This window comes from Ailuropoda melanoleuca, chromosome 18 (genome assembly GCF_002007445.2).
Source record: "Ailuropoda melanoleuca isolate Jingjing chromosome 18, ASM200744v2, whole genome shotgun sequence".
In the NCBI taxonomy this organism is placed as follows: Eukaryota; Metazoa; Chordata; class Mammalia; order Carnivora; family Ursidae; genus Ailuropoda; species Ailuropoda melanoleuca.
In genome coordinates, this window is record NC_048235.1 from 32,771,594 (window position 1) to 32,799,303 (window position 27,710).

A 27,710-nucleotide genomic window follows, 5' to 3' on the forward strand; every position below is an offset into this window, starting at 1 on the left:
ATTTAAAAATGAATACTAGAAAAGTTTATTTTCATATTGAATTTTTAGAAAAAAGTCTTTATTATGTAGTATTTTTAAAAGTTAAATAATTCCTAGAATATCAAAATAATAAAAATAAATAAAAATCCTTAAAATAAGGAAGCTAAAGCAATACAACTGCTAAATAAAATGGGAAGAGTCATGTTGTGAGTTGAAGTCTCCCATTAATCAGATAGATTTATACAACCAGGATCATGAAAACATATGGCATATTCATGGGACAGAAAATAATTTAAAATATTATAATTCTGTAAATATATTATTTTTACATAATATAACAATATCTTATACATAGATCCTAAATATTAATAAGAGAAAAAAAGAACTTATTAAATAGAAGGGGAGGCTTATATTTTTTAAAATGCAGCACAACGTAAATATGGTATGTTAGAGATATTAAAATAAACAGTAGTGTTGCCATAGCCTTGTGTTTTTTTGTTGTTGTTGTTGCTATCTTACGAAAATAAAGCATAAAAAGAAGCCCTAATTACTACATTCATCATGTGTGTTTCTTCAGATAGATATGTTATTATTTTAAGTATAGTTTGGGACATTTAATGATATGTTACATATTCTAACGTAGGAAAGCATACGATAACAATATTGAGAGCACCAATTTTAACTACAAACAAGTAAATAAAATGATTGACATCAATAATTCTGTTATAAAAACTGTGTTTTGAAAAATCACATTCACATGATGTTGTATGCAGGAAAAAAATGGCATATTTTCCCTAAAGGCCTGTCAACTGTCAAAAATTAAGTCAAATATGGATGTTTCCTTTGTATAAGACTTAGTAAAACCAAAATATGCTTACACAAGTAAAAATGCTATATCATGAGGACGCAAAACAAGATAAGATCTTTTCCATTTTAAAAATCTGTGTAATAATTCATTAGCATCTCCGGTTACTGAGATTTTATTTTCATCTATCCAAAGTTCCAATGAAGAGAGAACTATTGTAATATTAAATGATGTAAAAATCTAAAATAGAAGACATGAAGAAAATGTGTTCAAATATCATGGTTTAAATAGATCTGGAGATTTATCTATAAAAATAAACTGCACTGATGACAAATATTAAACAACAGAATTGTTAAGTCTGGATCAGATCTCACAGAGTATATTAGTAAGTAATAAATACTACTTATAAAACAAGTAATAAACAGTTTGAAATGCTTGTACTTCAGCAAGCCCCATGTGATGTGCTTTATCAATTTTATAATTATATGCATAACTTAATTAGGTATACATAATAACTATTATTCCTATTATTATTCCTATTCAGAAAACTGAAACTTAAAATAGTTACATAATTTGGCCTATTTCATATATCATGTGCATTCAGACAGTGCCATTAAAAAAAAAATATGGGAATGCTTTAAGTAACACAAGCAAATACAAAAAGATTTAAAAAGCAATTACTTACAGCATTGGTCAGTCCAATCAACTGGAAAATCTTTTGAGTGACAACAATCGTATCAGAACCCATATGATTATACTGACAAAGATAAGAAATTGTTTAAATTGCCAATTTATTAGTTTTTAAGCACTATTATTATAGAAGTGATGTTATATATACTCAGTATAAAATAGGCAAAATATTTTTAAAATACAAAAGACACTACAAACTCTTCCAAAAATAAAAGAGGAGGGAACACTTCCAGACTCATTTTATGAGGCCACCATTACCCTAACACAAAAATCAAACACTGCAAAAGAAAAATACAAACCAATATTCCTAATGATCACAGTTACAAAAAAATCCTCAGCAAAATATAGGCAAACTAAATTCAACAGCATATTATAAGGATAACACATTGTGATCAGTAGGGATATTTTCCAGGGATGTAAGAATGGTTCGACATCTGCAAATCAGTCAGTATGATACCCTACATCAACAAAATGAAGGATACAAATTATATGATCAGTTGATGAAGAATCATCAGAAGGTGCAGAAAAAAACATTTTAACAAACTTCAACATCCTTTCATAATGAAAACTCTGATTTTATCACTGTTTCCTAAGTGATTCTTATTCATAAAAAAGTTTGAAAACTACTAGATTATATTGTAATTATCAATTATTTAAAGTTTCTATAAAAATGGAGCTATGAGTTCATAAATTTCTGAATTTTTCAATCATAGTCCTTTAATCACCTCTCTGGCTTCTTCTGTGGTAATTGATCTATTCAACAAACTACAAAACACCCAAACTCATTAATATTAATGCAAATTTTATAAATGTTAGTCAATAGATTCCAGCAACGTATCAAAAGAATAATATGTAACGATGAGTCAGAGTTGATTTCCAATAACTCATGTTCAACATCAATAAAATATGTAAGTGTTATGCATTACATCAACAATCTAATGAAGAAAACCTGCATGGTTGATATAATAAATGCTGAGGAAGAATTTGATAAAATTCACCAGCAATTCCTAATAGCAAATAAAAAAAATGAGAATCAAGTAAAATTACTCAAATGTCATAAAGACTAAACACAGCAACAGGGGCAAAAATCAACAACAAAAAACTAATAGTAAATATTATTCTAAATGGATAAACCATTTCAATTAAAATCAGGAACTATATAGCTTGTCTATTATTCTCTTCATTATTTAACATGGTCAGGGAAGTTTTTGTGAATGCAAAAACACGGGAAAATAAAATAACTGCAGCAAACATTTGGAAAGAAGAAATAAAACTCTATCTTTGAGTTTGTGATATACTTTATACCAGAAAACCCATGAGAATCCAGTAAAGTTACTATAATTATTATTAGAATATGTAAGATTGCTAGATATATGAGCTATCTGTAAAATTAATGATGTTTTTCTCATTTTATATAAAAATTCATTGACAATACTGAAAAATTAAATTGTTTTATTTCCTTAAGAGTAAATTTTTAAAAGGCAGTATATCTATAGGAAGAAAACTACAATAATCTTATTAAAAGACATAAAACCAGTCTAATCACAAAAGTATACATTATTTTTGGATAAGAAGACTTTCTATCACAAGTTTGTTAATTACTCTAAGTTAGTATTAAATTTTAATGCCATACCAATTAGAGTCCCCCATTTTGGGAGGAAGAATTAAGAAAATGATCATAAAGCTTATAGATAAGTAAAAGAACCCGAGAGAAAATGTGCTAAAGTATGAGGAAAAAACAGGATAAAGAGATTTACCTTGCTAGATATCATTATACCATGAACTCACTGTAATTGTCAGTATGATGTTAGTTTATGAATGGAAAAATAGACTAATGGGACACAAATGGAGAAATCATAAATATATCCCAATTACATGTAAGACTTTAATATTTAATAAATAGTGCTTTAGAACCAGCTCTTCATCTGAAAGATAATAAAAGCAGACACCCATCTTAAGTCATAGTTTATCCTATGCCATATATGAAAATACATTCCAGGTGAATTAAAGAGTTATATGCAGACAAATCTAGAAAACTACATAAAAAGTATAGGTGGTTATTGATACCCTCCTAATTAAAATTGCAAAGCCAAAAATTGTGTAGGAATGTGAAGGCATATTTGAATACATGAAAATTAAAGTTTTGTGATACAAAAAATCCACAAATGAAGTTAATTACCAAGGTCAATATTTTGATAACAATATTTCAGACAATAAAACATGAATATTTTCAATATTCAAAGATTTCTTATAAGTTGAAAACAAGGCAAATAAAAAATAAGAAAAGGCATAAGTTATCAATTTAGAGAAAAGCTAATACCAGTGACCACTAAATATTAAATGATGCTTAAATTAATTCTCAAGGAAATAGAAATTAAAATCACATTTAGATAAAATTTTATGTGCACTGACTAGCAAAAATTAAAGAGAAATATAAAATGGATGATTAGTAGGTATGAACGGAATATGTATTTTGTTTTAACTTGGATATGTGAAAAAAGTTACAATCTTTATGAAGCAATGGATGATATTTATTAAAATTAAGCAAACATAAATCTTTTGAGCCATCATCCTTACTCCTGGTGACTTTTCTCATAGGGGTCAAATGCCCAAGATGGAAGTACTCATGAATAAGGATAATTCTTAAGCATTTTATGGTGGAAATCAAAACAAAACAAACAAACAAAAAAAAACAGAATAAAACTGGAAATAAAGTGAATACTCCCCAAAAAGAGAATAAAGGAATTAATTACAGCACATGCATACCATGAAATACTATTCAGTCCTCAAAAAGAATGAATTAACTACTCAGTTGACTTGGAGAACCTCTCACACACAGACACACACACACACATTTTTTTTAATTAAATAATACAAGAAAATGTCAAAGGCTGCCAGACTTGATAAAGGGAAGAGAAGAATTAATTGTATATTGTTTACAGAAGCATACTAAATTTTCAAAGATACAAATAACTTGAAAGTAAAAGTACTGAAAGAGCATACCATGCAAACTATGAGAAGAGAACTGACATGTCAATGAGAAAGATACAAAATTATAAATACATATACATCTAAAAACAGAGCCTGGGTAAGGAGTTAAGATGGCAGAGGAATAGGGGACCTTAATTTCTTCTGGTCCCTGGAATGCAACTAGATAGCTATCGAATCATTCTGAACACCTGTGAAATCAATAAGAGATCTGAGAAAAGAATTGCTACAGTTCTACAAATAGAAAAGTGGTTATTTTTTGCAAGGTAGGAGGTGCAGAGGAGACATGAATATGGGGTGGTGTACTGGAAGTTAAACCATGGAAGGGAGGAAGCTCTTTAGCAGGCTACTAAAAGTATTGTAAGCATATAAACATCAGAGCACAAAATTGGAACATTAAGAAGTCTGCTAACTTGGGAACATCCCTGGTTTAAAGGTGCTCAGATGGCAAAGTGGGGCCAGGTAGACAGCATGGTCTCAGGATCCTCAGGGTCATAAAAGAACAGGGGTGCCTGAATCTGGCAGAGTTCTCAAGCATCAGAGAAGGGAAGCTAGCTTAAAGCAGCAAGTCTAGGTGCCAGCTTTCTGTTCAGTGTTGCCATAAACAGAGAAACACTGCATGGTCTGGCAACCCTTCTCAGGGCAGGGACCCAGCAAAATGCAGAAGCTCGAGGAGAACCCCCTCCCTTCCCCAGGAGGAATGGCTCTGGTCCAGCTGCAGGAGTCCAAAAGTTTGGAGACTGGAAACTGGGTCATGTACTTGAGATAAAAACGCTTGGTCACTGGCTGGGTGAACACAGAGTTAAGATGGAAACCAGGGAGTGGTGCCTGGGTGGCTCAGCCATTAAGCATCTGCCTTTGGCTCAGGGTCCTGGGATCCAGCCCGCATCCAGCTCCCTGCTTGGTGGGAAGCCTGCTTCTTCCTCTCCCACTCCCCTTGCTTGCATTCCCTCTCTCTCTGTCAAATAAATAAATAAAATCTTTAAAAAAAAGATGGAAACCAGGGAGACAAGAGTGATTGATAGCTTTTCTGTGAGAGCTCACTGAAGAGTTGTGGGCATGAACTTTCAGCTCTGGGACTAGAGATAGGGGTGACACCATTTTCATCCCCTACATCAGTACTGAAAGCCTTCAGGGAGCAAAACATAGTGCAATCTGGAGCCACTTACACTGAGTCCAGACCCCTGGTAAGGGAGGCACAATTCCACCCAGGCAAGAATGCCTGATAATCAGTGCAACAGGCCCCTCCCACAGAAGACCAGCAAGAACAACTGCTAACACCAAGTAAACCAATCATATAGAACTGCAAAACTTCAGCTCTTGGAGAAAACAGTATATAGCATTTGTGGTGTTTTTATTATTCTTTAGTCCTTTGGGATTTTTTTCCAGGTATTTTATTTTATTAATTCTTTTTTTAATTCATTATATATATATATATATATATATATATATATATATAAATTTGGTTTTCTTCCATTGTACTGTATTGGGTTTTTTGTGTCTGTATATATATATATACACATTTTTTCCCTTTCTTTCCTATTTTGGGATCTAGTTTCCTTTAACAAATAGACCAAAATATACCCAGGATCTAGTTTATTGTTTTGTTCTGTTTTACTTATTGTTTGATATTTTTTTCTTATTTTGCTTTGGTTTTGTTTCCTTCCAGTTCTGTTTGTTTGTATTTTTCTGGTGTTGTTCTTGCTATTTTTGTCTTTTTTCTCTTTCACCTATTCTTTCTGGACACGATGAGACAGACAAACTCACCTCAAAGGAAAGAACAGCAGGCAGTACTCACTGCCAGAGATTTAACCAGCATGGATATAATTAAGATGTCAGAACTAGAATTCAAAACAATGATTATAAAGATAATAAAAAAGCATACAAGACAGTAGAAAATCCCTTACTCTAGACATAGAAGAACTAAAATCTAATCAGGCCAAATTCAAAATGCTATTACTGAGATACAATAAAAAATGGAGGCTCTAACTGCTAGGATAAAGGAAGCAAGAGAGAGTCAGTGATATAGAAGATAAAATGATAGAAAATAAAGAAGCTAAGGGAAAAAAGAGAGAAAAACAACTACTGGATCATGAAGGCAGATTTTGAGAAATCAGTGATACCATAACACAAGCTAATATTAGAATAATAGGGGTCTCAGAAGAGAAGGAGAGAAACAGAGGGGCAGACGGTTTATTTGAGCAAATTAGTGCTGAGAACATGTCTAATCTGTGAAAATAAACAGGAACTCAAGACCAGGAAGCACAGAGAACCCCCTCAAAGTCAATAAAAAAGGTCAGCACCTCAACACATATTAGTGGAGCTTGCAAACTTCAGAGACAGAGAAAATCATGAAAGCAGCTCAGAAGAAAAGGTCCTTTATCTAAAAGAGCAGACACATAAGTCTCACAGCAGACCCGTCCACAGAGACCTGGAAGGCCAGAAAGGACCAGCACGACATATTCAATGTGCTAAATGAGAAAAATATGCAGCCAAGAATACTTTATCCAGCAAGGCACTCATTCAGAATAGAATGAGAGTTAAAGAGTTTCCAAGGCAAAAAGAAAACAACAAAAAACCTTAAGGAATTCATGAATGCTAAACCAGCCCTGCAAGAAATATTAAAAGGGATCCTTTGAGCAAGAAGAGAGCCCAAAAGTAACAAAGACCAGAAGGGAACAGAAACAATCTACAGAAACAGTGACTTTACGGGTAACACAATAGCACTAAATTCATATCTTTCAATAATTACTCTGAATGTAAATGGACTAAATGCTCCAATCAAAAGACACAGGATATCAGATTGGACTAATAAACAAGACCATTGATATGCTGTCTACAAGAGACTCATTTTGGACCCAAAGACACCATCAGATTGCAAGTGAGGGGGTGAAGAACAATTTATCATGCTAAGGAACAAAAGAAACCTGGGGTAGCAATTCTTATATCATATAAACTAGATTTTAAAGCAAAGACTATAGTAAGAGATTATGAAGGACGCTATATTATAATAAAAGGGTCTGTCCAACAAGAAGATCTAGCAACTGTAAATATTTATGCCCCTACCTTGGGAGCAGTCAATTATATGAAGCAATTAATAACAAATACTTAAAGAAACTTATTGATTATGATACAATAATACCAGGGAACTTTAACACCCCACTCACAGCAAAGGACAGATCATCTCTGCAGAAGAGCAAGAAGGAAACAAAGGCTTTGAAAGACACACTGGACCAGCTGGACTTCACAGATATATTCAAAGCATTTCATCCTAAAGCAACAGAATACCCATTCTTCTAGATTGCACATGGAACATTTTCCAGAATGGATCACATACTGGGTCATAAGGGCTCAAGGTACCAAAAGATTGAGATTACTCCATGAATATTTTCAGACCACAATACTTTAAAACTTTAAACTCAAGGGTACCTGGGTGGCTCAGTCGGTAAGCATCTGCCTTTGTCTCAGGTCATGATCCCAGGGTCATGAGATCAAGCCCCCCATCAGGTTCCCTGCTCAGGGGGAAACCTACTTTTCCCTCTCTCACTCCCCCTGCTTGTGTTCCCTCTCTCACTCTCTCTCACTCTGTCAAATAAATAAATAAAATCTTTATAAATAAATAAACAAACAAGCTTAAACTCAATCACAAGAGAAAATTTGGAAGGAAAACAAATACATGGAGGTTAAAGAGCATCCTACTAGAGAATGAATGGTTCAACCATGTAATTAAAGAAGAATTTTAAAAATATATGAAAACAAATGAAAATGAAACCACAAAATTTCAGAACATTTAGGATGCAGCAAAAGCAGTCCTAAGAGGAAAGTATATAACAATAGAAGCCTATCTGAAGAAGCAAGAAAAGTCTCAAATACACAGTCTAACCTTACACCTAAAGGATCTGGATAAAGAACAGCAAATAAAGCCTAAATCCAGCAGGATAAGAGAAATAATAAAGATTAGAGCAGAAATCAATGATATAGAAATCAAAAGAACAGTAAAACAGATCAACAAAATGAGGAGCTGATTCATTGAAAGAATTAATAAGCTTGATAAACCCCTTGCCAGACTTACCAAAAAGAAAAGAGAAAGGACCCAAATAAATAAAATCATAAGTAAAAGAGGAGAGATCACAACCAACAACAAAGACATGCAAACTATTATAAGGACATATTATGAGCAATTATATGCCAACAAATTAGGCAATCTGAAAGAAATAGATGCATCCCTAGAAACAAATAAACTATCAAAACTGAAACAGGAAGAAATAGAAAACCTGAACAGACTCATAACCAGCAAAGAAATTGAAGCAGTAATCAAAAATCTCCCAACAGAGTCTAGTGCCAGATGGCCTCCCAGCAGAGTCCTAGCTATTCTGAAGTTCTTTCAAAAAATATACATGGAAGGAAAACTTCCAAACCCATCCTATGAAGCCAGCATTTCCTTGATCCCAAAACCAGACAAAGACCCCACCAAAAAGGAGAATTACAGACCAATATCTCTGATGAACATGGATGCAAAAATTCTCACCAAGATACTAGCTAATGGGATCAAAGAGTACATTAAAAAGATTATTCACCACAACCAAGATTTATTCCTGGACTGCAAGGCTGGTTCAACATCCAGAAATCTGTCAATGTGATACATCACGTTAATAAAAGAAAGGACAAGAACTATATGATCCTCTCAAAAGATGCAGAAAAAAACATTTGACTAAATACAGCATCCTTTTTTCATAAAAACTCTCTGCAGTGTAGGGATTGAGGTAACATACTTCAGTATCATAAAAATCATATATGAAAAATCCACAGTGAATATCATCCTCAATGGGGGAAAAACTGAGAGCTTTTCCCCTAAGGTCAGGAACAAGACAGTGATGTTAACTCTCACCACTCTTGTTCAACATAGTACTAGACGTCCTAGCCTCAGCAATTGGAAAATAAAAAAATAAATAAAAGGTATCCAAATCAGCAAAGAAGTCATGCTTTCAGTCTTTGCAGATGACATGATACTCTATGTTGACAACCTGTAAGACTTCACTCAAAAATTGCTAGAACTCATACAGGAATTCAGCAAAGTGGCAGGATATAAAATCAATGCACAGAAATCAGTCGCATTTCTATACAAGAAGAATGAGGCAGAAGAAAGAGAAATCAAGAAATGGATCCCATTTACAATTGCACCAAAACCATAAGATACCTAAGAATAAACTACCCAAAGAGGTAAATGCATTTTTAAAACTATGTAACAGTTATGAAAGTAATTGAGGAAGACAAAAAGAAATGGAAAAAAGTTCCATGCTCATTGATTGGAAGAACAAATATTGTTAGAATCTTTATACTACCTAAAGCAATCTACACATTCAAAGCCAGAACAGCAATATTTATATGGGACAAACTAGACTTTAAAACAAAGACTGTAACAAGAGATAAAGGGGGGCACCTGGGTGGCACAGCGGTTAAGCGTCTGCCTTCGGCTCAGGGCGTGATCCTGGCGTTATGGGATCGACCCACATCAGGCTCCTCGGCTATGAGCCTTGCTTCTTCCTCTCCCACTCCCCCTGCTTGTGTTCCCTCTCTCGCTGCCTATCTCTATCTCTGTCGAATAAATAAATAAAATCTTTAAAAAAAAAAAAAAAAAAGAGATAAAGGGCACTATATAATCATAAAGGGGACAATCCAACATGAATATATAACAACTGTAAATATTTATGCCCCCAACATGGGAGCACTCAAATATGTAAGAATTTAAAACAAACATAAAGGAACTCATTGATAATAAGAAAAATATGGGACTTTAACACATATTAGTAGACAGATCATCTAAAGAGAAAATAAACAAAGAAACAATGGCTTTGAATGGCATACTGGAACAGATGGACTTAACAGATAAATTCAGAACATTCAATTTCAAAAACAGCAGAATACAAATTCTTTGCAAGTGCACATGGAACAGTCTCAGGAATAGATCATATATTAGATCACAAATCAGACCTCAAAAAATACAAAAAGACTGAAAAAATACCATACACCTTTTCTGGCCACAATGCTATGAAATTTGGAAGTCAATCAAAATATAAAATTTGGAGAGACCACAAATACCTGGAGGTTAAACAACATGCTACTAAACAATGAATGGTTCAACCAGGAAATCAAATAAGAAATTTAAAAAAAATACATGGAAACAAATGAAAATGAAAACATAACAGTCCAAAACCTTTGGGATGCCACAAAAGCAGTCGTTAAGAGGGAAGTATGTAGAAATACAGGCCTATTCCAAGAAGCAAGAAAAATCTCAAATAGACAACCTAGCTTCTTACACCTGAAAGAGCTAGAGAAAGAACAACAAATGAAGACTAATCCAGCAGAAGGAAGAAAATAGTAAAGGTTAAAAAAGAAATAATATAAAAACAAACAAAAAAAACCCCCAAACCAAAACAAACAAAAAAACAATAGAATAAGTCAATGAAACCAGGAATTGTTTCTTTGAAAAAATAAATAAAATTGATATACATCTAGACAGGTTTATCAAAAAGAAAAGATTAAGGAACTAACTAAATAAAATCACAAATGAGAAGGAGAAATAACAACAATCACTACAGAAATACAATTATAAGAGAACATTATGAAAAAGTATATGCCAACAAATTGGACAACCTTTCCAATGGATAGGAAATGGATAAAATCCTAGAAACATATAGACCATGAAAACAAACAGGAGAAATAGAAAACTTGCACAGACCAATAGCCAGCAAAGAAATTGAATCAGTAATCAAAAAACTCCCGACAAACAAAAGTTCAGGGCCAGATAACTTTACAGGTGAATTCTACCAAACATTTAAAGAAGAGTTAATACTTACTCTTCTCAAAATACTCAAAAACATATAAGAGAAAGGAAAACTCTCGAACTCATTCTATGAGGCCAGCATTACCCCAATATCAAAACCAGATAAAGACTCCACTAAAAAAGAGAACTATAGGCCAATATTGCTGAAGAACATGGATGTAAAAATTCTCAATAAAATACTAGCAAACTGAATCCAACAATACATTAATAAAATCATTCACCAATCAAGTGATTTTATTCCTAGGTTGCAAGGGTGGTTCAATATGCACAAACCAATGTGATACACCACATTAATAAAAGAAAGGATAAAAACCATATGATTATTTCAATAGATGCAGGTAAAGTATCTGAAAAGTACAGCATCCATTTATGATAAAAGCCCTCAACATAGTACATTTAGGGGAACATACCTCATCGTAATCAAGACAATTTATAAAAAACCCACAGCTAATATCATCTTCAGTGGAAAAATGGTACAGTCACTTTAGAAGATAGTCTAGCAGTTTCTTACAAAGTGAAACAAACTCTTAACATATGATCTAGTAATAATACTCCTTGGTTATTTACCCAAAGGAGTCAGGACTTATGTCCACACAAAAACCTAAACATGGATGTTTTTAGCAGTTTGGTTCACAATTTTCAAAACTTGGAAGCAACCAAGATATCCTTCAGTAAGTGAGTGAATGAATAAATTGTAGTATATCCAGATAATAGAATTTTATTCAGTGCTGAAGAGAAATGAGCTATTAAAGCATGAAAAGGCATGGAGTAAAGTTAAAAACATTACTAAGCTAAAGAAAACAGTTTATAATGGCTACATACTGTATATTTCAATTACATGACATTCTGAAAAAGCCCAAACCATGGAGACAGTAAAAAGATCAGGCATTTCTGAGCATTAGAAGTATGGGAAGGATAAATAAAAATTACTAAGAAACTATTCTAAAGTTAGCAATTTTTAAAATTTACATTATTTATATAAAACTAAGAATAAATTTATAGAGATTTGATTTCCAATTTACTACTGATATTAGTAATTTAAAATACATTAAAGCAGAAATAAACCAAAAATGGTCATTGTTGTTTGTTTAAAAATTTATTCCAACTTTTTTATAACCCTCCATTGCTAATATAAATGGACATAAACAAGTCAAAATATACTTACCAAATTTTTTTCAACTACAACATGCATTTCTATATACTGAGAAAACTCTGGAAGTGGCTGAAAAAAAATCCACAAATTTTACATCAAAATTGAAGTATTACTTAAATGTTTTAATATCTATCACTACTTCATGAATTCAATGTTGCAAAATACAATTTTATATATAAAAAATGATTAGATAATTTAAGTAAAACTTGCTATCACTGAATCATTTGCAGAAATTTTGCCTTTTCACTTCCTTTGTGCTTGATCAAATATTTAATTTACTCAAAAAAAATTTCCTTTACTTCCATTGTCTATATTCTCATTGGTACTGAGCTATTTCTATTATTTTCTCTGAAGAAACTTTTCCATTGACTTCCCATTACAAGATGTGAGTGTTTAATTAGCTTCAAAATTCTATTATACTGTAGTAGGTGGTCCTATAGTTTTTTCCTATACCCCAAAAGAGTGAGGTCACATCTCTGTGTCTAGAGGAGTGGGATTTCATTTGAAGAATAGAGTTAATTTTTGTATAATTTACCTCAGAAAAAATTTAGCGAATTAGTTTTTTTTTTTTAAAGAAAAATGTTATACGACAAAGAATCAAAATGACTAACATTCTTATACCAGATCATAGATATCTCAAGATGTATACTCTGGGTATCATGTGATCCACTTAGATCATAGTGGTTAATTTAGGCACAAATGTGAAGCCTTAATGGTGTTTGAAATCTGGCTTATCATTTATGTGACTTAGACTGTTTCCCAAAAATGAAGATAAAGTAATAATTGTTATAATTACTATTAACAAAATGTTACTTATTTTCATCATTATTTTTTTGGTGAAGGAGGAAGGCACTGGAAAAAACATCTAAGAACAGCCTTTGCAAAACTTTAAGACTATACATGTGGAAAACTTAAAATATTTTTAAGCTAAAATAACATACCATCTACATGCACTGGAAAATATTTGGAAGCAGAAAAGGCTCATCAAATTTCAGAAATTGAGCAAAATTTTATCATGATTATTTTAGTGTCTGCATTTTTTCTTCTTTACACTGATATTTAATCCCTTGAAAGTTCAAAACCATTCCATTTTAGATAAACTGTTTTCCTCAACATATGAAAAGGAGAATTAAAGAGGGAACAACAAATCTGTGGTTTAGTGGAGACAAAAGAGTAATGATTTTAGTAATTTAAAGGAGAAAGAAAAGTTGAGAAAGGTCAGAAAGGCATATTTAGGGCTCCTTGATTACTCATTTTTCCCCCCTCACTCTAAAATTCTCTTTCTTGGTCCAAGTTTTGGAGATTTGATGGTTTCATTTAAAAAAATGTTGATGAAATCCCATTGTGGTCTAACTGGTTTCTTATTATTTCCTCCAAAACTAAGCACCAAATGTTGCATAATAGTCTTGCTTATAGGACTCTATCCTTTCATTAAAGTCCCTAAACAAGAAAACAACACTACCTTACTAGAGGATAAAAATAAACATTTAAATTAATTGAGAGAAATGATATATTAATGGATCGAGGGATTCAAACCTATTTCTTTGTTTTAATGAACATAAGTGTTGTCTAACATTCCCTGAGGTAAACCTTGATTTTTGAAATTCGGATTGGTTAATATTTAGTTAATAACAATTTATTTATTCATTTACTGAACAATAAGCTTCTAGCAGAAAAAATTCACAGTCCATTATAGCTAAATAAAAGTTTAAGACAAAGATGCATAAAATAATTTCAGGAATTGTGTGTGTTGGAAAAGTGAGCAGATATTTGATTTCAAAAGACCACTAAAGCATTTTATTTAGTAAGAGAAAATAACCATATACAGAGACAAATTGCTTATATATGTGTTATATAAAGATGACTCCGATTGCAGGGAAGTTTGCTTTAGTGAAGTAAATACTACAGAATTGAATCTAAGCAAGAAGATCATGTAATGCTACCAGAAGATCCAATTGCAACATAGATAGATTAAAGATTTAAGTTTAAAAAATGTCAAAAGTCATGGGTAGGAATATTCAGGGAGTGAGAAGGGACATGAAGATAATTGATAGGCAACAGATAGATGATGATAGATGATAAATAGATAGATGATAGATGATACATACACAGATACATAGATGATAGATATAGGTAGATGATAGATGATATATAGATAGATGATAGATAGATGATAGATAACAGATGATAAAAAGATAAATACACAGATACACAGATACATAGATACATAGATGATAGATATAGGTAGGTAGATAATATGTATTTGTATATTTTAACTTGGGATAACTCAGGAAAAAATTTAGAAAGAGAGTAGGAGATCTGTAAATCACAGTAGATAAATCCATGGAAAAATATATGACAAACAAATGAAAACCTGAGACATAACATGGGAAATATCAGTATCTAGGATGTGATTGTGAAAGAAAAATTTAGAAAAAGTGAGATAGAATGAAAAACAGGAGAGTTTTATCAGTGAGTAAAGTAAGTAAAAAATTCCAGGGAGTTTTTATTTTATTTCACCATTAATATCATACTTAATGAAAATAGACTGAATCATTTCCTCCTAAGATTTGAAAAAGACAAAGATATCTCTTCTCACCTATCCGACATTGTACCTGAGATGCTAACCAGGGTAATTCAGCAATGAAAAATAAATGAAAGGTATCCTAATTGCAAAAGAAGAGCATCAGCTACCTTTATTGAAGATAACATAATCTTAAACATAGAAAACTACAAAAAGTTCAATAAAAAACTAATAAATAATTTAAACAAGTTTGCAAAATACAAAATCAGTATATATAAACCAATAATTTCCAAACACTAATAGAAACACAATTTTGAAATAAAAATTAAGTGTGCAATATTTAAATAAAAAATGTAGAAATAAATTTCACAAAAGATGTTTTGATGACAACTTGAAAACTGAACTATATAAAACATTGCAAAATGAAATTAAAGAAAATCTAAAAGCCAAAGGCTATTCAATGTTCATGGATAGAAGGAGTTAACGTTGTTAAATGGCAATATTTCCCAGAGCAATCTACAAAATCAACATAATCCCATCTGGCTTTTTAAGGGAATTGAAATAAATAAAATTTAAAATTTATTTGGAAATGAATACTACCCAAAGTAGCCAAACAATTTCATAAAAGAACATCCCTGATTCCAAAAAATACTTCAAAGGTATAGTAGTTAAGAAAAAAAAAAAAGTGTGATTCTGTCATAAGAATAGATATAAGGATCAATGAAACATAATTGCAAGTGTAGAAATAATCCCAAACATTTACGGTCAACTGACATTTGGGTGAAAAAAGCAATGAAAATTCAGTAGAACAAAGTATAGTTTTTTCATTAAAAGGGTTGGGAAAACTAGTTTACAAATAAAAAATGATGAATTTAGAACTCCACCTCACTCTATAAAAATTGACCTAAATTGGATCATATGTAAGATATTAAACAATAAAAATTTTAGAAGAAATATAGTAATGAATTTTCTAACTCTGGTGTGATGGTTAATTTTATCTGTCAACTTGATTGGGCCACAGTGCCCTAATTTGTATTTAAACATTGTTCTGGATGTTTCTGTGAAGGTGATTTTAGGTTAGATAAACATTTATATTGGGGAATTTTGAGTAAAGCAGATTATCCTTCCAAATGGTTGGACCTCATCCAATCATACATATACATATACATGCATCTTGTTGATTATGTTTCTCTGAAGAAATATCTGCCCTGAAAGAGCCCCTTAACTACTGTATTTGGTGAACTGAGGTTGCTGAAAACCAAGCTCAGAATCTTATTTTTATAAATGGTCAAATTATAACACAAGCTGAACTTCCAATGTTACATGAGCCTACTGTTAAATTGTGGACATTAATTAGGAAGAAATGATATCCTGAAAACTGCAATGAAGACATATGGGAAGACTCTGATGAAGCTCGGGTTCACTGAGCCCCTAAATTCTGATGAGTCTTCTTTGCCAGTAGAAGTAACCTTTCCATCCCTGTATAAGATTAACCCTGTCTTTCTTGAGGAAAAAGTAATGGCCTCTCTGAGGCAGTTGTTTTAAAAGATATTGACGATTCTCCCCAGGACTTTAGATATGTATCTTCAATATTTCTGTGAATTGCATTTGTGTTAATTATATCAAAATTTTGACATAATAAATATGGAGAAAGAAGTGCATCTGCAGGCAGTGAAGATCTAGATTACAAGAAAAAATGCTACTAACAGTGGAAAATGCCAGCTTGGAGTTCTAAAAAATTGAATGACTAATTTTCAGGCTTACAATAGAAGTCATGATGTTTCTGGCATATCTATCTATCTATCATCTATCTATCTATCATCTATCTATCATCTATCTATCTATCTATCTATCATCTATCTATCTATCTATCATCTATCTATCATCTATCTATAATGTTATATGAATAATTTGTACATTAGAAAAATACATCGTTTATATATTTGCATAGTAATAATCATATATTTTACTCAATCACCTACCTCTATACTTTGTATTTTATAGGGCATTTCTCTTGACTCAATATCCTTCTCAGCATGTAAAGAAACTCCTTTATTCTTGTGTTTTACTTGATAAATCACATGTTCAAAACCAATTGAAGGTTCCAAGGGCTCAATACCATAACTTACATTTTCAAACTGTAGTAAGCCCCTACAAATTTCAAAAAATAAGTAAAAAAATAAGATAATGCATTTTAAAAGTCAATACAATACATAAGAAAATGACACTGAACTAGTTTTTTTTTTTTAATTGTGTGTAGATTATTTTGAGCGTTAGTCTGAGATGGTAATGTAGGAAAAAGCTACTGAATATCCACAGGCTTACTGAGTGGCACAGAATACTAACATTATTAGTATTCACTTAGCAATTGATATTTTATAGTCTACAAATATATCAAAAATCTTAATTCAATATTGGGTAGGAGACATTACAAGAATTTGCATTATATGCTTTTCCACTGAGAGTTTCCCACAATAAGTCATGCCTCACTTTAGAACTCCTGAATATAATTTTAAGAATATAAAAATTTCTGGGATGCCTGAGTGGCTCAGTTGGTTAAGCAGCCAACTCTTGGTTTTGGGCTCAGCTCATGATCTCAGGGTCATGAGATCAAGTCCTGCGTCAGGCTCCACTCTGAGCATGGAGCCCGCTTAGGATTTTTTCTCCTTCTCCCTCTGCCCCTTCCCACTTGTGCTCTCTTTCCCTCTCTCTCTCAAAAAAAAAAATTAATTAAAAAATTTCTAAAACACTACTTTGTAATCATAAAATGATATAATATAACCTGAGTCCAGTACATGTGCTAACGATCACCATAGAATTTGGATAACCTTCAATATACCCTTGGTAGTGGCAAAAATTCTGAAAAATAAAGATAAAATACATGTATCTCTATTAGAATAATTCATTAAAATAATTCATGTTAAAGGAACTATTTTCAAATTTTTAAAGCATATATGTTTATTTGTGTGTATGTATCAAATGCTCATTGTTTCCAAAATAGATTTATAAGATTATTAAACGAACATTTGGCTCAATTCTCCAAAAATTTCCCCGAAGGGTCAAAGAGCATTATGTACTGATTTTGAAAACTTCAAAATTGCTCCCAAGTACCCTATTTTCAAAGGGTAATCATAAAATGTTAACTCTTGGTATTCAGAGAATTAAAACCTTTAAGTATTAAAAAAGAAAAAAAAAGAATTATGTACATTTTCATATTTTTTTCCTGTTAAAAACTAAACATGACATTTGCAGTCATTCGGATCAAAGTAAAAATCATTAACAACTTTTTTTTCCCTCACACTCTCTTCACTTAATTTTGTAAGATAGAGGTTAAAAAATTTAATCCAGAAGAGAATTTTTTTCTTTTCAGAAATACTTGAATGTAATGGCAGAGTAGCTTGCATGTTTAACTCTCTCACTGATAACAAATATAAACTCTGGAAAAATAATTTTTAAACTATCACTACAAAGGCAGGAAAAGTAAAGCAGGGGGCAGGGAATCCAAACTAGTGAAGAAAACTGCATTTTCTGGATTTGCATTTGTAATGGTTTTCACCTGAGGGCACTAAGGCAACTTAAAGTAGCTAAAGTTCCAACAACAACAACAAAAAATTACTGAGTGTCTAGAAATTGAGATGCGATAGGAAAGGAGGAGGCACAAAGTGAAGCCTTAAAAATAGGTGCTATTGGGGTGCCTGGGTGGCACAGCGGTTAAGCGTCTGCCTTCGGCTCAGGGCATGATCCCGGTGGTGTGGATTCGAGCCCCACATCAGGCTCCTCTGCTATGAGCCTGCTTCTTCCTCTCCCACTCCCCCTGCTGTGTTCCCTCTCTCGCTGGCTGTCTCTATATCTATCAAATAAATAAATAAATAAATAAATAAATAAATAAATAAATAAATAAATAAAAATGGGTGCTATTAACTCAGGTGTAGGTTCTGTACTTACACCTATATTGAGGCTATATGAAAGAAATTTCAAGTAGTTTAGCAGAAACTAAGACAAGAAAAACTGGAAGGACTATGAGATTTTGGGATGTCTCCAAACACAAGAGAGTATAATTCAGAAACTGGTTCCAGTCAAGTTAATTGTCTGCAACAGTAAGAATAAAAACAGTCACAAGGTCCAATGTATCATTGAATATGGCCAGTATATGATTTTAAAATATTGTATATATGAATCAAAGAAAAATGTGGTCCATAGTCAAGAGAAAAATCCAAAAGATAACTGATCCTGAAACAACTCAGGATTTTGGAATTACTAAAGAAAAAGAAAAGGCATTAAAACAGATATTAAAAATGTGATCAAGAATATAAAGGAACATTTGAGCACAGTAGGGAAATTTAGCAGGAAATAAAAGGTTATAAAAATGTCAACTGTAGGGACGCCCGGGTGGCTAAGTTGGTTTAGTGTCTGCCTTTGGCTCAGGTCATGATCCCAGGGTCCTGGGATCGAGTTCCCTATTGGGTTCCTTGCTCAGCAGGAAGCCTGCTTCTCCCTCTGCCTGCTACTCCCCCCGCTTGTGCTCTCTTTGTGTCTCTCTCTCACACACATAAATTAAATCTTTTTAAAAAATTAAAAAACAAATAAAACGAATGGATAGGTCTTACTGCACATTAGAGAAGGTAAAAGAAAAGGTTAAAAAAAGTACCTAGAGTATGAACCTATAGATATTATCAAAGCTGAAAGAAAGCTGAGAAAAAAAAAAGAGCCTTTAAAAATTAAACATAGTTGCAGGGTATCTGGGTGGCTTAGTCAGTTAAGCATCTGCCTTCAGCTAAGATCATGATCCCAGAGTCCTGGGATCAAGTCCCACATCGGGCTCCCTGTTCAGCAGGGAGTCTGCTTCTCCCTCTCCCTCTGCTGCTCTCTCTCTCTCTCTGTCAAATAAATAAACAAAATCTTTTTAAAAAATTAAATATAGTTGCAGCAATCAGTGAGACAGTGTTATCTAATATATGTTTAATTGGAGTCTCAGAGAAATGGAGGTCTCTTCTCTTTGTATCTTATATGTATACATTTGTGTTTATTTGTATATACTAACCTTTTCCTTTTTCCTTCTTCCTGTTATTAGTTTACCTACAAGTTGTTGGAAGTTAACTTCACAATTTAATCTCTAGTTAACATAGTATTAATTAATGGATACGATGGCTCTTGTGATTGTGGGGAAGGGTGGGAATTTCTTCCCTTGTAAAAAGGGTAGCTGAATCTTGTTAAATAGAAATACAGGGTAATTATGTTGTTTTACCAGAGTTCAAATGTGTGCAAATGAAAGCTGACTAGTCAAAGTTGTAGACTTTATCAATTATTGATGTCTTGGCCCTCAGCTCCTAATAAATCTTTTACCTGCTTTGTGAAAATAAATCTGGGCCCCTAAATTATTTTTCCTTTGCCAAGTGGCTCTGAAGTTTTGCCAGTAGAGGGTGTAGAAAGGTGTGAGAGCAGAGCTTAGTTTCCTGGTTCCAGGGTGCTAGTTCGGAAGGCTCCTTTAATTGTCCTGCTCATTGCACCACCAGGATCCCCCAGTGCTTGACGTTTCTCCAGTACACAGATCCTTTAGTGTATCATGGTTACTAGCACCCATCAGCCAGTAGGTTCCTCCCATAATTCAGCTCTCTCTCCTTTTGCAGCAGAGTAGCTTTGTGAGATACCTCTTCCTGAACAGCTTTCCTGACTACCCTAAACAGATTTCCGGGAAGTTCCAAAGGGAAACTCTATGGCTATACCTTATTGGTACAGCACCATTGTGGCTTCCTAATATTCAGAGGGTTTGCATCTCAATCCTGGGATAACGAGATTGTCTTTTTCATTTCAGTCCTAGGATTGCTGGCTGCTTCTTGTATCTGGTATTCCTATGTTTTTTAGAGTTCTCTTTACTTCTTATTTTTTATTCTAGTCACTGTTACAGTTAATAATTCTTTATAGTACACTTTCCCTGTTCAAGTTGCTATATGGTTTCTTTATATTGATTAAACAAACTAAAACAGTATCTAGTCTTATTTTTTTAAATATTTCATTGGCATACCATCAATGAATTACTTTGTATTTTCTTTTCTTTTCTTTTCTTTTCTTTTTTTTTTTTTTTTTTTTTTTTTTTTTTTTTGTGGTCCCATGTAGAGTTTCAGCTGTATGGATCATACTTTATAAGATCAAGATAAAATACATGGACCTTTCCACCAGCTTTTGTCTACCTTCTTCCAAAGGTGGTTTCTATTATTCAGATTGATAACATTTCTAATTCTTTGGAATAATCAGTAAGTTATGTCAGCCTTATAAATAATGGGAAAAGTTGTAAATCAAAGTAAAAAATCATTTTTAAGTAAGCATAGGATAAAATTTTCATGGAGGAATCCAAAAGGTCATCATTATTATTATTAATCAATTTCCTTCTTTGGTTTTTCCTGTTCTTATCATTTCCATTTCTTGCACTGTTTTTCTCTGTTACATCTTGTTCAATGTTCTCCTTGCACTAAAAAGAATGCATATACTGTTGCTTCTGTGTGTTATCTCCTATAAATGTTGATTAGATGAAGTGGATTGATAGTTCCACTCAAGGTCCAACAGATTTGCTGAGTTTCTTTCTACTTCATCTATCAATTATTGAGAAAAGAGTATTTAAATCTTCAATTATCTTAATAATATATCTATTTCTCTTTTCATTTCTGTCCATTTCTGCCTCTTCCAATTTGAGGTCTGTTTTTATGTGCATACACATTTTGAATTATTATGCTGTCCTGGTGATTTTACATTTTAATCATGATGAATATTTATTTTTTCTAGAGTAAAGTCCATGACAATGATGAATGGCTTATACTTGTCAACTCTAGGGACTGGGAATAAATTCTTTCTATGTCTAGAGGGCTGATTTGTTCCTTTGTAGATAAGTCTGTATTTACCAAGATAATATGACTTTAAAGCATAAAAATCGATTGTAGACTTCATTAAAAACAAATTTACCTACTTTTAATCCAATTTAAAAACCTTCCTGATTTTTCCTGCACTGGAAGCAGGCTTGCATCTTTGCAAATGTAAGTTACCTATATGGCACCATATACTGGCAGTTGAAGCCAATGTTAACAACCTACTTCATTCAGGTTATCAATAAAGCATTCTTTGCTTTGTTTTTTAAATTATACATTTATCTCTCATGGTTACCTCCTGAGAAGTAGGAAGCAGAGTTAAGTGTTGGGTATGGCAGAATTACATAAAATTCAGGTATGGGATACTGTAGCCGCGTATATCTTTTTTGGTCTCACTGGTTCTAACTGTGTCTCTCTCACTCACACACACACATACACTTATTGATGCCACACACACATATTATATATTTATGTGTGTGCATGACATTGTTTGACAGCATGTAGTATTTATATATTTCGGTAGATGACACATATATTTGCATAATCTATTGGACAAAATTTAAAGCAAATCATCATATCTATTATTTCTTTTGTTAACGGTATAGTCTAAATAAAAATGCTTTAATTTTAAAGTACTGATTGATTCACTATACAGAAATCAGGAACACAAACAGAAAAAAAAACAATAGGAATTGGTAAGGCAGCAAGAAAGAAAAAAAGAAAAACAGCATTTCAGACATGGGTAATCCCTGAAATCCTATGCACACTGCTCTATTATTTTTACAATAAATTATAGACATTATTAAATGACCCTGAAGCGTTCCAAATACATGAAAATTTAATATATTCTTAAATATACATGAAATTGCATGTGTATTTATTTGGCCCTTGAACATATGTTAGACAAGTCTTTGGATTCTCCTTTACTTCCTGGATTTACCTTTCCTGATTCAAATCATATTATTTTCACTTTTAAGTATTTCATGATCTTTTCAATCCTATTGCTACATGTACTTAAGTACATACATGTACATCATCGTGAAATAATAGCTTAAAGAAATCACAACCATTTTTGGTTTGTGTAAAAAGGGTAACTTGAGACACAGTGTGTAAGCAGAAAGTTAGGGGTCCCCAGAAAAAGAAAGATGAAGCATAGCTTTTCTGACACAAAAGAAGTCATTTTAGGCCCCCAGCTATTTTTTTAAATAATAATTTTTATTATGTTATGTTAGTCACCATACAGTATATCCTTAGTTTGTTGCTTTTTTCCCCCCATGATTCGTGATTTGTGTATAACACCCTGTGCACCATGCATTCTGTGATCTATGCCCTACCAGCACTATTTGCCCAAGGACAGCTCTTGGAGAGCTTCCTGAGGTATCAGAATTACAAAGAAATGCAAAACCCCTCAGTAGCTAAGGATGTTAAGGGAACAAAGGGATTGCAAAAACTCAGTCTCTACCAGGCCAGGAAATAGCCTAACCACATCAGAGACAATAAATCTGTAGTAAAACTCTCAGAGCTGTTTCAAAAATAAGCAAAACCCTGCATTCTTTACCCAAGATAGGAGCCGCATGACCCCATCTAGTTTATACTGGCTCTCTGAGCATGCCCATAGCCCCCTCCCCTTGCCAACACTTACCTCTGTTTCATTATAATGCTAAAATCTCCACCCGATGAGGAGCACAAGCTTCATTAACAAGCATAAAACATGTGTATGGGCATATTTTCCAAGGACACCTGCACAACTTTATGCCTACCTTTACACACCGTGACAAAACTCCCCTTTCTGAATATTCACCCTAAACACTAAATAAAAAGAACCTGCTCATTCCTGCTTAGGTTTTAGAGCTATTCCCTGTGACCTTATTTGTCGCACATAGTCTCCTTTATGTGACAACCACCTAGTATAGTCTCTGTCAGTAACTCATCAAGGAGCTAACTCATGCTAGTTCAATTATAGCATCATCAAAAGTAAATGGTTAACTTCACTTTAAAACAAAACGTAACTCCAACCCTTTGTTTTCTAACAGGCCAACCCTAAGCAAGGTGATCACAGAAACTCACATAATAAAGGTAAAACAGGCAGTAAAAGTCATACCTGAAGCTGTTGTTCAAGAGGTGTCATACTTCCTGTACCATTATAACCATAAACTCTAAAATTATGAGGTAAAAAAGCTCTGTAAAATAAAAATAAAAGGTATATAATGGGGAATTTGTTTTCTAAGCTCTTATTTTGAAAAGATGTCTATTTTATTGTATTTATTATAGACAGGTAGATAGACAGGGTCGGGAGAAATGGAGTCCTGAATTCATGGACTTTGTTCTAATTTTACTCAAAAATCCTGGTGTCTAGATCTCTTCTCACTCACTTTACCATCACACTGTCCTCTAGGCTGTTTTTTAAAACATAATCAGCAAGGGGCAGCTGGGTGGCTCAGTTGGTTAAGCATCTGCCTTTGAACCTTGAGTTGGGCTCCCTGCTCAGCAAGGAGTCGGCTTCTCCCTCTGTCCCTCCCCTTCCTTGTGCTCTTGTGCTCTCTGTCTCTCAAATAAATAAATATAAAATCTTAAAAAAAAAGGCAAGTTTTGCCTCAAAGTATTTGTACCTGTTGTTGCCCCTTCCTGGGATGCTCTTCAGCATAGTTCATTGTCTCATCTACTTCAAGTCTTTGCTTACATGTCAACTTCTCAGTGAGGCTTATCTTGGAAAGTTTATTTTTAAAATGCAACTTTCTTAATCATCAAAAACAGGATTTTCAAACAATACTTCTAACTTTGCTATTTTTGTTTAAGCATTTATCACCTTCTAACATTCTTCCTAATGCACTCATTTGTGATATTGATGTAGGAAAGACGTTAGGGTTCAAAGCCGACAGCCAAGAAATAATTCTTGAGACGTCTTTGGTGCAAAAGGATGGTTTTATTAAAGCACGGAAATAGGACCCATGGGCAGAGAGAACTGCATTGGAGTCATGAGGAGTCATGGATTATATGCTTTCAAGTTGGGAGGGGGTTAGGGATAGGGTCAGTCTCTAAGAAATTGTGGAAGCAAGGTTTCCAGGACCTTGAGGGGCTAGCGTTGTTAGGAAAATTTCATTCATTACTGTCTAATAAAACCATCTTCTTGAGACTCTTCAGATGTATATCAGTGGGTCATATGCTGTGGGATGATTGCCAACATACATCTTTGGGGGTAGAGATAAAGGAAGTTTCCAAAGGAATTTTTATATGTTAAAGTAGACTCACAGGATCCTGGGGGTTGAGCTAAGATTGCCTTTTGCCCTTAACAAAGTATTAACATCAAGACAGCTGAGTTTCTAGAGCATGTCACTCTGCCTATTTCAAAGACTTGTCAGTGGGCTGTAGGTAGTAAGGAAATTTAATTTTTCCTTTGCCTTTCTTTCCCACATTAATATCATTATTAGTCTCACTTGATAACAATATAAACAGAGATTCTTGTCCCTTTTTGTTTATTAGTGCATCTCAAGCACTTAGAAGAATATTGGTAAAATAGCAAATGGTAAATACAGATTGAACTAATGTGACAAGAATTCAACAGATTAGATGGAGAACTCACATCACAATATATTATTTGTAAATATGGGAAGAATATGCTGACATGGCTCTATAAAGAGAAAGGGTAAATGTAGATATCCCATTTCATTTCTCTAATAAGCATAATATAAAGATTTGTGATTACCATGGCAGTCTGGATTTGTTGAAGCAAAAGGTCAAAGAGCCAAACACTAACAAGCAGAGCCAGATTTTTTGCATTGTTGTCATACCAAAAAATAATATGACCCACAGTGGAGTGGGGCTCCAGGAAACATAGAGATTCTGAGTTGAAGGTCCTATGAAGGGATTTACCTGGTCATAGGCAGACACCAGTTTTTTGGAAAAGAAAGAAAAATTCAAATGTCTGTGTTTGGGCAAGAAAGCTCCTGGGATGTCCAGAAAGAGGCAGAACCCCTGGTGTCATGTACCCCTAGAGAGAAAGTAATGAATTTTTGAGGTATATAAAATATATAGCTTCTCTCCCTGTAAAGTATTTTGCCAATGTTGAAAATTGTGAGAGTGGCCAAGGAACTAAACTTAAATTCTCTGAAAACAAGAGCATATATATATATTTTTAAACTGGTAATACAGAATCAATAAGCTCTATGTGATTTAAGCATGATAAAAGCAAAGAAAAATCACATCTGGTTTGTTTAAAAGACTAATGAAAATCAAAATAAAATCTTCAAAGTATTAAGAGGAAAGAGAAAAACAAAAAATGTTACCTTCAAAGAAACAGCAATAAGACTGACAACTACCTTGTCAATAAAAATGAAGAAAGTCAGAAGACAACAGAATGACAATTTTAAAAGGCTAAAGTCATTTTAAAAACGTCATCCTAGAATTTATCCCAGCAAAAAAATGTTTAAGAGTAGGGTCAGGTAAAAATTTAACAATGAATACAAACCAGTATAATTAAAAACAAGCAGAATTGCAACAGAAATAGAATTACAGAGAGATATATAAATTAACTGCATATAGAAATGGAAATGTGGGAAGAAATGAAAAGCACCAGAATGAGTAAACTTATGGTTAAATATAAAAGAATATTGACTGTACAAAAAATAACCTCTTTGGGGTTTAAAAGTATGCAGGATTATAGTGGCTGAAGAAAATGATGAAAACATAAAAGAGGGCAAGTGGAATTTAAAAATTTAATGATTTGACAATATAAGGTAACTCATAAAATAATGATGCATATTAGGTTCAATAACTCAGAGATTAACATGTTAATCTAGATAAACTCCTAAAAAATAGTAAAAGAATGTATAACAAAGAATTTATTTGATGGGAAATGGTACAATATAAAATGACAGATTCATTAAAATGAAGACAATAAAAGAAAAAAGAATATAAAATAAAAAGCACAAAAGAAAAATAATACAATGAGCTCAAAAATTATATGGAAAATCAAAGGGCCAAGAAAAGCAAGGACATCTTAAAACTGTTGAACAACGCTGGGCATCAAGAACGATTATAAAGTCACTGTAATTAGTACAGTATGGCATTTGTATAGATAAATAAGGTGCAAGAATAAATATATAAACTAGCAGAAGAGAGAAAAGGGTCCAGAGTCATTCAATTTATGACAGTGATTACACTACAGTGCAGTGAAGATAGGTTGTGTTTTCTTCCCAACAGCCTTTGATAAATCCATAGAATGCTAATATGAAAAAATAATTAAATCTTCACTCTTACGCTCACGAAACACATAAATATCGATTCTGGATGAATCTTAGAGCTAACTGTGAAAGTGGAAACAATAAAAACCATTAGAATAAAATAGTAGCTTTGATGGATGTCTGTATGTATACAATCATTTCTTTCAAATTACAAAAAGAAGAATAACTACAAAGTAAAAAATGATCATTTGGACTGCATTTAGAGAGAGAATTTCACACTCAATAAAAGAAAAATCCAGACTGGATAAAAGTTGAAAGAAAATGGTAGGAAAAATGTAGTTTACAAATACTAAACAAAAGAAAATTAGTGTAACTATACATATATCAGATAAAATTTAAAATAATTACTAGCCACTTGGTTAAAATTTTATTCACCAAAAAGGTAAAATATTTTAAATTTTTATTTAATTTTTTATAATCTCAAAATATGGAATTCAAAATTAATCAATTTGAAAAATCACTGTGGAAGATTTTAACACATATATATTACTAAATAGAAAAATCATTTTTTAATATGGAAGAATTCTATGACATGATTTAAAAAGAAGATTATAGTAAATAATTGCAGAATATGCTATTTTCTAGTACATATAGAATATTTACAAAAACTGAATATACATTACATCACAA

The 27,710-nt window shown here is 32.7% G+C and overlaps 1 protein-coding gene across 1 annotated transcript in view; it reads right to left on the bottom strand.

The window, feature by feature from the left end:
- ADAM2 (ADAM metallopeptidase domain 2) overlaps window positions 1-27,710 on the bottom strand; it is a 119,900-nt gene that overhangs the window by 81,834 nt on the left and 10,356 nt on the right. The window contains exons 4-9 of the mRNA XM_034647698.1: window positions 23,942-24,020; window positions 17,766-17,842; window positions 16,966-17,134; window positions 12,472-12,528; window positions 1,470-1,541; window positions 858-1,024 (exon numbers count right to left, since the gene is read on the bottom strand). Of these exons, the coding sequence (XP_034503589.1) occupies window positions 858-1,024; window positions 1,470-1,541; window positions 12,472-12,528; window positions 16,966-17,134; window positions 17,766-17,842; window positions 23,942-24,020 (621 nt within the window). The remainder of the gene's footprint in view (window positions 1-857; window positions 1,025-1,469; window positions 1,542-12,471; window positions 12,529-16,965; window positions 17,135-17,765; window positions 17,843-23,941; window positions 24,021-27,710) is intronic.